Source organism: Callorhinus ursinus, unplaced genomic scaffold, assembly GCF_003265705.2.
Source record: "Callorhinus ursinus isolate GAN/ISIS: 27379988/994484 unplaced genomic scaffold, GSC_fseal_2.0 scaffold21, whole genome shotgun sequence".
Taxonomy (NCBI): Eukaryota; Metazoa; Chordata; class Mammalia; order Carnivora; family Otariidae; genus Callorhinus; species Callorhinus ursinus.
In genome coordinates, this window is record NW_027397083.1 from 15,549,585 (window position 1) to 15,561,694 (window position 12,110).

General features: G+C 49.3%; 1 protein-coding gene across 4 annotated transcripts; it reads left to right on the forward strand.

The window, feature by feature from the left end:
- Window positions 1-515: 515 nt before the first annotated feature.
- LMO2 (LIM domain only 2) lies at window positions 516-11,603 on the forward strand. 4 transcript variants are annotated; one of them, XR_012381841.1, is made up of 5 exons: window positions 516-779; window positions 1,533-1,758; window positions 5,568-5,783; window positions 6,781-6,879; window positions 10,616-10,755. XR_012381841.1 is itself a non-coding variant. In XM_073904776.1 (4 exons), the coding sequence occupies exons 2-4, from the start codon at window positions 1,718-1,720 to the stop codon at window positions 10,833-10,835; spliced, it is 477 nt and encodes a 158-aa protein (XP_073760877.1). In that variant the 5' UTR covers window positions 637-779; window positions 1,533-1,717; the 3' UTR covers window positions 10,836-11,603. The 4 variants fall into 4 exon arrangements, 3 of the variants coding, with proteins under 3 accessions (XP_073760877.1, XP_073760878.1, XP_025734242.1); XM_073904776.1 differs by lacking the exon at window positions 6,781-6,879 and having other exon boundaries at window positions 637-779; window positions 10,616-11,603; XM_073904777.1 differs by lacking the exons at window positions 516-779; window positions 6,781-6,879 and adding an exon at window positions 937-1,272 and having other exon boundaries at window positions 10,616-11,603.
- Window positions 11,604-12,110: the final 507 nt, after the last annotated feature.

Consider the following 12,110-nt stretch of genomic DNA (forward strand, 5'->3'; position numbering starts at 1 on the left):
GGCTCTGAACAGGGAAAATGAAGTGATCAGGAATTCACTGTGCCTTCAACCACCAGCCTCTCACAGTAAACTCCAAGCCCTTCAACATCATCTTTAAAATGGGAATAAAATGTCTATGACCATGATCCAGACTATTTATATAAAACCTTGGATTCCAAAAGCCCTTGGTAATTTCCTCTTTACAAGACTTGTAACGGGCATCATGCACAAATAGACCTTTAATAATAATTTCTGAAGAAACTAATTTCTGAATACAATAATTTTCAAGGAATTCTGATGAGACCAAAAGTTTTTCTTACAGGACTTTGCTCTTGTGGTTGGAGGGGAAACCTGAACTCCAGAATCAAGTCTGGCTTCTTTCTTTCCCAGACCCAGGGCAAAATAGTCTCCCAAGTATTGCTGTTGATCATTGGAAAGGCACTTTCTCTGTACAGAGTATTAATGGCACTTTCCATGGGGGCACTTCCACCGCAGGAGTCCGATTTTTGAAAGATGCTGAGGGATGGAATTCGGCCGCCAGCAGATGGAGAGGAGACTCAGACCAGCGTGGTCCCTCCCAACCATCCTCCCTCCGGGATTAGCTGCCCCCGGCTCTGCTCAGGCGTACCCAGCCCGTGCGGTCCCTGCTCGCACAGTCGCCTCTCTGGAGCACGGACGCAGTCACAAAGCCGCCGCCCTCAGAGCCGCGCTGCCCGGGGCATCCCGGCGCACGGTGTCCGCGGACCTGGGACCTCGAACCCCGGACGGGCGCGAAAGCCACCCGGAGCGCTTGCATTTCTGTATGTGCTTTTTTCACGTTCTTGTCTTTTTTTTCTTCCTTGAGCGGCCTGCTGGTTACTTTCAGTCTTAGTTAGCCAAAAGGGAAACGCCGAAGAGGGGAAGCCCTAAAGAATGATTTAGAGGCAACCCAGCCGCCTCTCCCAGGAAAGGTGTTCACTGAGCGACTCTCCCCGTCCCCGACGCTGGCCCCTTTAAGAAGCCAAGTCAATCCTGATGCTGCTGCTGTTTGTATTGCTAATCCTCAGGAGCCCCGTTTAAAAAAGGGGGGGGGACCGGGCAGCTGTCTCTTTAAATGTGATTTCCTTCTATTGTATTTGAATCGTGATCAGGAAAAAGGAAATGAAACCAGAGACAGAGGGAAGCTGAGCGAAAATAGACCTTCCCGAGAGAGGAGGGAGCCCGGGGAGAGAGGCTCGGTCCCCTCCCCGCCCCCAGGCCGCCGCCCCCTCCCTGCCCTCGGCGGCGAGCTGCGCGCCGCGACCCGGGTCGAAGGTGCGAGGGACTCGGGGCGGCCGGGCGGGCGCGCACGGTCCCCGCGGGCTGCGCGGAGCCGGTGACAGCGCGCGAGCCGAGCCGGACCTGGCGGCGGCGGCGGCGGCGGCGGCGGCGGCGGCGGGACCGGGATGGAAGGTTAAGTCCTGAGCAGCAGCAGCAGCTGCAGCCGCCGGGGCCAGGCTGCGCGCCCCGGTCCCCGCCTCGGCCGCGGCGCGCCGGCAGCCCGGTGATTCGCTCTCTCTCTTTGGCGTTTGAAGGGAGCGCGGTGACTGTCCTTGAGCGCGGAGGGGCGAGCTCGCCGCCGGAGCGCCGGAGCAAGAGGAGGCGCAGGAGCGGCGGCGGCGGCGCCCGAGCACCCGAGGGGGTCCGAGCCCCGGCAGCCGGCCAGCCCCGCGCCACAAAGGGAGCGCCCCCGCCGCCTGGCACGCCACCTCCCTCCCCAATGTCCTCGGCCATCGAGAGGAAGAGCCTGGACCCGTCTGAGTAAGTGTGGCTCCCCTGCCCCTGCCACCCACGGTGACCACGGCCTCCCGCCCGGGGGCTGCAGGGTGGCGCGGGCGGCGGGCCAGAAGGCTCCAGGTGCGCGCCCGCAGCGTGCCCTTGGCTCCCTTTGCCTTGCGCAGGGCTCCCCCTCCCTCGCGGGTGGCTCCGGGGGCACTGGGAGAGGGGCAGGGCGCCCGGCGGCAGGGAGAAGGTGTCGGCCGGGCACCTCGGCGGGCCCCTCCCGGCTCCCTGGGACGCACCTCAAAGCCACCGCGGGCCAGAAAGTTTACACGGGAGCAGGCACACGGGGAGCTCGGAGGCGCGCGGGTGCAGTCCCGAGAGCTTGGTTCTGCTCCCTTTTCCCCTCTCGCTTTCTCGGTCCCCATTCTCTTTGTCCATTTGATCCTGGAAAGGGGGGGCACTCCAAGTGGAGGCCTCCTGAGTCCCCCACGGCCCCCTTCGCGGTGCGCAGGTTGAGCGGCTGCCCGCAGCGCCAGGGACTGGCGGGTGAGGCGGTGCGAGCGTCCACCTAGGAGCTCTCTCTGGCCTCCAGACTTTCGAGCCCCTAAATCCGGAGTTCATTTGGGAACACGTACCCCCGCCCTTGGGATCCACTGATAGGGGCCTGTGAACCTCAAAAGTTAGTGCACCATTTTGTGTATAGGTGAATTCTGGGGAGCGGTGGCTCGTAGCATTTATCACAGTCTCTAAAGGGTTTGAGGTTAGAGAACAAGAGCTCTAATGAGCATCTGCCGCATTTCTTTTCTGAGGCTTGTACTGGTTTGGAATGTTCCCCTGTTCCCAACTTTACCTCCAACCCATTCTTTCCCGTTAACAAGGGGAGAAAGGGTTGTTTAAGATATCATTTTCCCGTCAGCGCAAATGCCCTTTTAAGATTCATTAGCTGTCTGGTATTGAGAATTTTTATTCCTTTGAAGTCCCCATCTAATCCTTTGAAGGGATTTGTTACACAGACCAAAGGAGCTGGTTAATGACTTGTCCATTTGTGCTTTTAAGAGGCATTTGTTTTCTCTTCTTTTCTTTTCTTTCCCTGCTTTAAAGGAATTGGGCTTTCCTGATTGAAGTCTCTCCCTCCCCCAGTTTCAGCCATCTATGGTATTTATATACCTGGGCTTTACCCTCAGTTACCAGCATAAACACTCAGCATGCTCTTATAAAATACAGGAAGTACCAGGATCCAGTGAGAATATAAACATCACTATTCAATCTTGAAGGCTCAGACAGCAGTTCTATAGGGGGCCAGGTCTGTTCTAAGGAAAACACAGCTTCCTTCAACAAATGCTCAGGAGAAAAATAACATTCATTTTTAAAAGAATATATCTCTGCAGACACTGGGTTTAAAGGGTGGTTTGTGCACTTTTTTTATAAACCTAGAATTACAACTTAGCCCTGAGTTTTCAGAGCCTGGGCAAGACTATAGTAATGCAATAAGAGTGAATGGGATGAATTGGTGCCTAATGCCTTTTCGATCAGCAGAACTTAGTCACTAATCCTTTTATTAGAAGATAAATCTGGAGGTTTCAGTTCCCTGAAGGAGGTTTGCTCTTTTCAAAGTTTGTGCTTTTTCACCGAGATTAGAAAATTGAAAGATCCTAACCTCAGAGTTCAGCAGGCACCTACTGAAGAACCTTCATCCTTCACTTCACTGTTTGCCCATAAAGACAGGCTCTACCTGGAGATGGACAAGCTAGCTAGGAAATTACTGTAGCACATCCCGCTCCCTTCTTTTACTAGAAATTGTTGAGAAATGATCCCAGAAATCCAGGCGGAAGTGATATTCCGGTGTAATATATAGGATAGGCTCTAGGAGATATAAAATATTAATTTGAGAAGCTTGCCTGGGCATTTGCAAATGAAACATTTAGACAGAAAGCCAGCCAGAGTTCATGAACATAGGGATTTCCTCTACCACCTACCTGTGAGTAACAAGAGCAGTTCGGTTTAATTCCAGGCAGTTTTGCCCCAGCAAAGTGCACATTCTCCTCTTCCACAATTGGTTGGCGGCATCAGCATCAGGGCATTGAGTGTGGTCGAGGTTCCCCGAGTGTTTCTGAGAGCCCCAAGTCAGACCGTGGGCCTTGGAAAGAGAAGACATGCATTTCTGAGTTGACACATGCGAAAATGCTGGGGGATATTTTTCAGAAGGGAGAATGGAAGTCCTTAGGTATAATCTGGGGAAACAAAGAAAAGCAAGTCAGGCTTCAGTGAATTCTTAAAACTATTTAAAGTCTTGAGCTTTTAAAAGAAACCTGACTTGGGTTTCACATTTTCTAATTCTAATCATTTTATGAAGGACACTGACCCTTGGTCTACAAAGCGTGGACTTGGCTTCAGTATTCCTAAATACTCAGGGAGGTGTGCGCTTTCTAGAAAAAGGCACCTGAAGTTGTCAGTGTGTGTGATCAACACTGATTACCTGCGTCTCATTGTCCCTAAGTATAATGGGTGCTGAGCTCTGTGGGCACAGGCCAGGTCAGGCACAAGGTCACCTGGTAAGTCAGTGTCATCTAGAAATAGGAGACAGATTTATACCCTCAAGATACAGAGGAGGAAGCTCCCTTTGGGAATCCCACAGTTGGAAGCAGGTCCATTTTTAAAAAACATAATGGATTTAAAAAAAAAAAAGCTTTGTGTTTGAGTAAGGTTCAAAAGAGCACTTACTCTTACTCATTAATTGTTACAAATCAATAGTATTAGGTTCTTCCCATGTCCCATTTGGTGCTGGTGTAGTTTCTTTCCACTCTCTTTTATTATCTTTTGGCAAATAAAATTATTTATTTTAAAATGTAAAACAGTAGTATCAGATTCCAGTGAAGCAAAGTAAACTAGAGACGTTGTCTGACTTTTTAACGAAGGAACACATCCCACAGGCTCACTATTAGCAAGTGCCTGGATGGAGATTTCAGAGTCTGTTTAATTGCCTTCCACTCTCTTGAAAATATTCCATTACCCCTTCCTCATTTTCTTTCCTAAATCAGCTTTGTCCAGATCAGTTTTGCTGTTGTAAATATTTTCACATGCAGAAAGGTCTATTTAGTGTCCTTTATAAGTCTGACAATGGCCTTAATACCTGGGATTTTTCTTCAAGGATTCACTCAGTAATAAGGATGGGATGTGGAATTTCTGTAAAAAAAAAAAATAATAATAATTTTAAAAGTAATAATGAGAATTCCTATTATATCCTGATGGAATTTTTATTTGGGAAACAAGAAAACAACCTAAGATAATCTTTGATCACTTTCTTCTTTCTTCCTCACTTCTGCTTTTTTGCAGTTGGGAAGGGCTTGGGGTAAAACAGCATGGAGATTCAACAGGGAATTTGCAGATTTTTAGCCCTCTGGGTAGAGGGCTGTCCCTGAAGCAAGCAACTCTTCTGGCCTGGAGTGCCTCCTGTGGGGTTCAGCAGGGCCCTGGAGTCTAGGCCTGGGAGGAGGAAAAAGAAGGAGAAATGGCAAGATACAGAAGGAGAGTAGGAAGGGAGAGCGGAAAAAAGGAAAAAAAAAAAAAAAAGAGGGTGGAGGGGTCCAGAACGGTGCGTGCGGGGCTGTGCGGGGTGGGGGTGGGGTGGGGTTGCAGAACCACCTGCATTTACTTCCATAGCTTGGAGGGTGGAAGGCCTCGCTCTCTCGTGTCCTGACCCAAGCTAGCTGGTCCCCTCTGCCGTCCGGCCTCCGGATATGTAGTCTTGTCCTTTCTCCTCTCTCCCAACTGTCCCTTTCGGCCCAGAGCCATGCCTCACCCCCGGTGCTTGTCACGAGGTTGTCCCTAATGCGGGGTCTTCTTTCCAGGGAGCCAGTGGATGAGGTGCTGCAGATCCCCCCGTCCCTGCTGACATGCGGCGGCTGCCAGCAGAACATTGGGGACCGCTACTTCCTGAAGGCCATCGACCAGTACTGGCACGAGGACTGCCTCAGCTGTGACCTCTGCGGGTGCCGGCTGGGCGAGGTGGGGCGACGCCTCTACTACAAGCTGGGCCGGAAGCTCTGCCGGAGGGACTATCTCAGGTACCGCCCCCCCCCCCCCCCCCCCCCCCCGCCAGGGCCCTGAGCAGGGAGGGCGGGAGTCCACGGACGGCGGAGTCCCTGGCTAGCTCTTCCGCTCCTGCCACCGGCCCAGATGGTCCGGGCCAGAGGTTGAGTCTCAGCTGCCCCATGCAGACAAGTCATTGATTGGCATCTCTTCCTGTTTGAGAAGCATATTCCCAGGGACACAGTCCTGTGTGGTCAAATACTAATTTTTTAGAGGTGAGAGAATGACCAACACAACTTTCTGTATAGTAGCTCCTTCGGGGGGCCCACGAGGGGAGGGGGCTGGGGAGGGTTATACAGGGCGGCCCAGAGGAGCCAGGCACGTTGGAGTCGACCAGTTGGACGGTGGGTTCTTAGGAGTGCATTTAATGCTTCAAGACATAGATATAGGTTATAAAAGATTCTTTTGTAGGACTCTAATCTTATGTGATTTAAAAGCCCCAAGCTTTTGACTGTGACAGGGCGAAGGCTCTAAAGTCAGCTGTTGGTTGGAGTCCCAGCACCACAGCTTTCTCGCTGTGACCTTAGGCAAGTTCCTTAGCCTTCCTCAGCCTTGATTTCCTCTCCAATAAAAATGGGGGTAATAACAGCGCCTACCTCCAAGGAGGAGGTGAGGATTCGATGGGGTAATACATGTAAACTACTTGGCTTGGTGCGTGAGTATCAGATAGATGTTAGCTGCCCTTGTTTTTCTTTCTTTTTTTTTTTAAGATTTTATTTATTTGACAGAGAGAGACACAGCAAGAGAGGGAACACAAGCAGGGGGAGTGGGAGAGGGAGGAGCAGGCTCCCCGCGGAGCAGGGAGCCTGATGTGGGGCTCAATGTGGGGCTCGATCCCAGAACCCTGGGATCATGACCTGAGCCAAAGGCAGACACTTTAATGACTGAGCCACCCAGGCGCCCCTCTTAGCTGCTCTTGTAACTAACGCTCATGACATTACCATTAAGTCTTTTCCTACCTAACGAACAAAGAGATGGAAGAATGGAAGAAAAAAAAATAGGAACACTATAACACCCCAAGAGACAGGAGCTGAGGACATCTCTGATGCTCCGGGTCCTACTGCTGGCCATGTGAGTTTTCTGGCACTCAATGAGTGCCTTTGCCCAGAATGTTCTAGCATTTCCAGTTTCATATTAGCTGCTGTGGAGGTAACTCTGTGCCCTCTACTGTCAGATCTGCTCAACTGTATAGCTGTCAGTTTTTTGCCATCTCCCCGTGGCAGAGGGTCTGTGGAGCATGCAGCCCTAATGCATTAGGACCACCCAACCCAGGGAAGCTTGTTTAGACTCCAGTGCCCTTGGCTGCCAGGCTACCTCTTCCTCCCAAACCTGCCCTCAGAACATTTTTACATTAAAAAAAAAAAAAAATGCAGGCAATTCCAAGGTGAAGGAAGCTTATCTGTTTACCCAGAGATGGATAGAATACGCTTTTTTCCCTAAATTCTCTGATAAAGTCCTTGCAAATTTGGTGGTTCAGAGACAATAAGCAGAGTTTTCAATGATCATGATTATAATTTTGGTCCTTTTTTATTAAGTTTTAAGAAAATGGAACTGGGATAAATAGAGACCTGATTTTGCTAGCTACCAGTTTGCCAAGTCCATGCAGAAAGCAGACGGGTAAATGATTCCCATTGGGCCCCCTGACTTCATCCCTGTCAAATCATTTGAATCTTATTAAATGAAGTGCAGATAGAGTAAGGTCAAAAGAGCCCCGGCTTCTCCCTATCTCTATGGTTTTATATAACATTCAAGAATAAACCCAGTGCCGCCTGGGCTTGTTCATCTTTTGCATTTTTAAAAAGAAGAGAAAAAAATTGTCTGGGAGTACCCAGTGTTAATTAACTTGTGTCTTGGTGACATGAAATAATTCTTCTCCCTGGTACATTCCTAGGCAACATGTTAATTAACTCTGTGTTAGTGCAGGCGTTTCCAGCCATCCTTTAATATTTATATTATTGTTATTAAAATGGGCAGGAGAAAGCTTAGAACATTGACACCTCTTGACAGAGGAGAAAAACCTTTTTTTTTTTTTTCTTCAGAGCTGGTCCTTTAGCCATGGACTTGCTTACTTGTATTCTTAACATATTTGGCAGTGTCTTTTTAAAAAGGCAAGAGTGAATAAATGGGGGCGTCCTGTGATGAGGTTCAGTCTTTCTCTCCCCCCGGAAGAACTTCTCCTCCTCCTGAGGATTGCCCACGGCCGACCCGCCTGTTAGAGTCCTTTTCAGACATTTAGCCTCAAATATTCATGAGATGGCAGCAGAATCTAATCCCCACCATGGCTTGCTGCAGAGTTGTGTTGCTGGGAACCTAACAGTAGCTGTTCATGTCAGTGACAGGCCCCCCGATTCCGTCAGATCCCTCTCTACCAACTTTTGTGTGCAGGGCACCCCACACCCCCTCCAGTGGTTTTACTTGCAACAGCCAACACCTGCATCTATTAGAGCTGAAGTGTGCCCACTGCCCCCATACTGCCTTATGGGACCTTAACATTGACTGTTGACCGATGACGGGCATTGCAGGAGCACCAAAGCCTTGCAAACTTGCCTGGAGCCAGGCGGACTTGGAGACATAACTTACTCTGAGTCCCTGTGCCATCCTCCCAGTGCTCCCCTCTGAGGGCGTTTGCTGGAGATTGCAACTTTGTTTGCCTTCCTCCCCTTCTATCCAGCTTCCCTTGCCTCTCACCAGCTTCCCCTGAGAATACATCCTTAATAATTCCTCTCCCCAGGGTCCGCTTCCAGGATATCCAGCCTAAGGCACCAATTCTTGGTGCCAGAGGTGAATGCTCAAATTAGATGTCAAGTCCTGGCTTATTTTTCCTATTAGTAGAACCTCCGGATACCAGAGCTGGAAGGGGCTGCAGAGGCCTTTTCTTCCAGTTTCCATGCTTTACAGCTTACGACACAGAAGTCAGAAGAGAGGTTGTCATTTGCTCCGGGGCACCTGGTTAGTTAGAGGGACCCGAACTTTCTCCCAAACATGAGTCCTTTGTCCTTCCCCTCATTAACTGCCTGATGTGCATTGTAATTTACCCCCAACTTCCCTTTAATAAATGCTCTCCTTCCTTAAGGGTCACACACCCCACGTGTTGGCTTCATGCCACGCACACTGTTTTGTTGAGTCATTTATCCTTGTTCAGTCCCAAACTCAACTTACTGAACAGTCAGGAAACCAGAACTGGCTTTCCACTCTGTGACCTCCAAGGTGGCAGCTTCCTCCAGCTCCGCCATCTGCTATGCTGGGATAAAATGTTCTTCCCCCCATATTGAGTTTGCTCCCAGGTGGTGCCTCAAAAACACTCAGAGATCCTTAAATGCAAAGCAGGATTCAGAGGGGAATTAGCTGGCCCTGGCCCTCACTATCAGCCCTTTACCCACAGACCGCATCTTCTTGATTCCATTAATTCTGCCCAAACGTTTCCAAATTCTTCAAGTGCCCCTGTCTTCCCTCCAGCCTCTCAGAATGTTCCCATCGATTCTCTGCTATCCTGAGGTGAATGAGAACTTCCAGTAAGAAGAAGCATTAACCTAAAACTGTCCTACAGGTTTGATGCAGAAGGGACGTGTTATCAGGCATGTGGGAAAATGATTTCCTGTAGCAGGACGGCGCTATTGCGAGGACCCCTGACCTGTGCTAAAACACAGCCGGCATGGGCTTAGCCTTTGATGGTCGGCGCCTTGACAGTGCTCTGTTTGATCCTTCTCGTAGCCCAGTGAGGTAGATACTACGACCACTGCCATTTCAGAAGCTCAGAGGAGCCTAAGGTCCCACCACGCTCACTCTGTCCTCAGGGCTAGTCCTGCACGCGCATGATTCCACACTTGCAAGCTGATTGCAAAACTTCAGCCTACAGCCGACTCACCTGGAAGTGCTCCTTAACACACAGGCCTCACCCCCAGAGTGTCTCAACTGGGAGGCCTGAGAATGTGCATTTCTAGCAGGCCCCCAAGTGATAGAAAAATCTGCTGGTCCCAGGAACACAGCTTGAGAACCACTACACTGGGTCCCACCATGTTGCCTCTCCCACCTTGACATTGAATATTGCTTGAAAGAAGTGACTGAATGAGACTTAGGGGAGTCTTGATTTCAGTGTCAGAAGAGAGGTTTCTCCAGAGATTCACGCCAATGGGGCAGCCTAGGACCTTGAAGTAAGCTCTTCCATTCAAGGTGGAGAGATGCTGTTGGTCTCCCAGATCTCTGAGGCACGGTAAACTGCACCGAGTGTCTTCTGTCAAATTCTCTCTGTCTCCTAGAAGCTGGGGCCTCAGCGAACAGTCATGTGGAGGTAGCAATTTTAGCTTATGGAGGAGTTGGAGACCAGCCCTCCCCATGGGTGAGATCAGTGGCTATTACCATGACAGAATCTGGGAACCCCAGAAAGATGCCCATTTCACTGCATTCCTGCTTAGTTCCCCCTCAGAGGGCCCCCAGAGATTTACTCCAGCTCTTCTTCGACAATGAAAGTTCCCTGGGAGGGGACACACAGTACGGGCCTAATCTCTTAATTCAAATCACTTCAACTAAGGCACTTCTCCACAGAGGAGGGGTCCCAGGGCAGCCTAGAGCAAGGAGAGCTCAGAAAAGGGGCAGGTTATGCTAAACACAGATGCCACGGGCTGCGGCCTCAACCCAGAGAACCCCCTTCCCTCTAGGAAAGACTCCGCGAGCCTCCCTGGACCCACCTCTTCCTGGTTTCCTGACAGGTTGGAAGTGAGCCTCCCTTATGGAACCCATCCTCAAGCCTTTTCTTCCAGTTTTGTTTCCACCAATGTCTTCTTAGCTTTTCTTTCTGCTTTTCCCCCAGGCTTTTTGGCCAAGATGGTCTCTGCGCATCCTGTGACAAGCGGATCCGTGCCTACGAGATGACAATGCGGGTGAAAGACAAAGTGTATCACCTGGAGTGTTTCAAATGTGCCGCCTGTCAGAAGCATTTCTGTGTGGGCGACAGATACCTCCTCATCAACTCCGACATAGTGTGCGAACAGGACATCTACGAGTGGACTAAGATCAATGGAATGATCTAGGCCAGAGGCCCCCAGTATCTCTGGGGGAGCGTGTCTCACTGAAGTCACTGTCTCCATGGGGTCTTCACTCTTAGGCACTCTGGGGATTTGAGGGTGGGATGAGGCATTTCTTAGGGGATGGTGGACCCTCCCTGGGCACCAAGACACAACATCCAAGTGACATAATACAAGGGACAAGACTTAAATCTGACAAAATGAGCAATCTTTAGGGACAACTTATGGACAATGGCCACAGTCTAGCCATAGTAACTGACACAATTAGTGAAGGAAAGGAGTGTTGGGGGGCAGGTGGGCGCGTGCCATCATCCTAGAACCTCACATCTACAGAGAGGGACTTGTGTAAAGACCCGTTAGGACTTTGATCTTTGAAAACTAAAGATGTGCAATTGATTTCTTTTCTTCCTGGCTTTTATGACAACCCTGCTCCAATCACTGTCCTCCACACAAGGGAAGGACAGAGAGGAGAGTGGCCATCCTTTTTCTTTGGCCACCTTCCCAAGGTCTTCAGCTTTGGACCCAAGGGAAACTGCATGGAGACACATTTCAGTTGAGAATGGAAAGGGCAACTTTTAACCAAACGATTATTTAAAGCAATCCTAATGAATCACTGTTTTTAGACACCCTGTGAGGAGTTCCACAGATTGTTTCTATACAAATGTAAATCTAAAAGCAGAAGTTGTTCAACTATTTTATTATCTTAGATTATATCAAAGTATTTGTTGTGTGTAGTTAAAAAACTCTGCGGACAATAAAAATGACAGACTAAAATGAAGTGTTGTTTACTTGATTATGAGTCATAATTTGCGATGGCAGGAAAATAGCTTTCTATACTATAAAGGAGAAGTAAATAAGCAATTTACTTTTAGGTCAAATAAAAATTTCCACTTATTTCTAAGGTTTATACAAGGCAGGCACGTTTCTCTATTACTAGCAATTATATAACGGGTCCTCATGTAGCTCAGAGGGATGTAGAATAATTAAATTGTTATTGTAAAATGTGCATTTCACTTCAGCATTGTATAGAATGAATGGAAGGCAAGATCATTGCCTTTGGGAAACCTGTAACCTAGAAAGGACACAAATACATAAAACAGATTCCCTTTGGGAGAGAAGGTAATTACCTAGCTTGAAATGTGGCAAAGATGCTGAGCTTGACACTTCGATTTTCCAAGACGTGTGTCTCAGGGTATTTTATGACAAGTGGTTAAGGGGACCTTACTTTGAGGATTTAAAGCAGGCCATCTTGGTTTGTGCCTTTGCCTTCCACCCTATTTA

Coding starts and splice junctions, on each gene's coding strand:
- LMO2 (XM_025878457.2), top strand. Junction 1,759..5,567: donor AAGAGCCTGGACCCGTCTGA/GTAAGTGTGGCT, acceptor TCTTCTTTCCAG/GGAGCCAGTGGATGAGGTGC. Junction 5,784..10,615: donor TGCCGGAGGGACTATCTCAG/GTACCGCCCCCC, acceptor CTTTTCCCCCAG/GCTTTTTGGCCAAGATGGTC.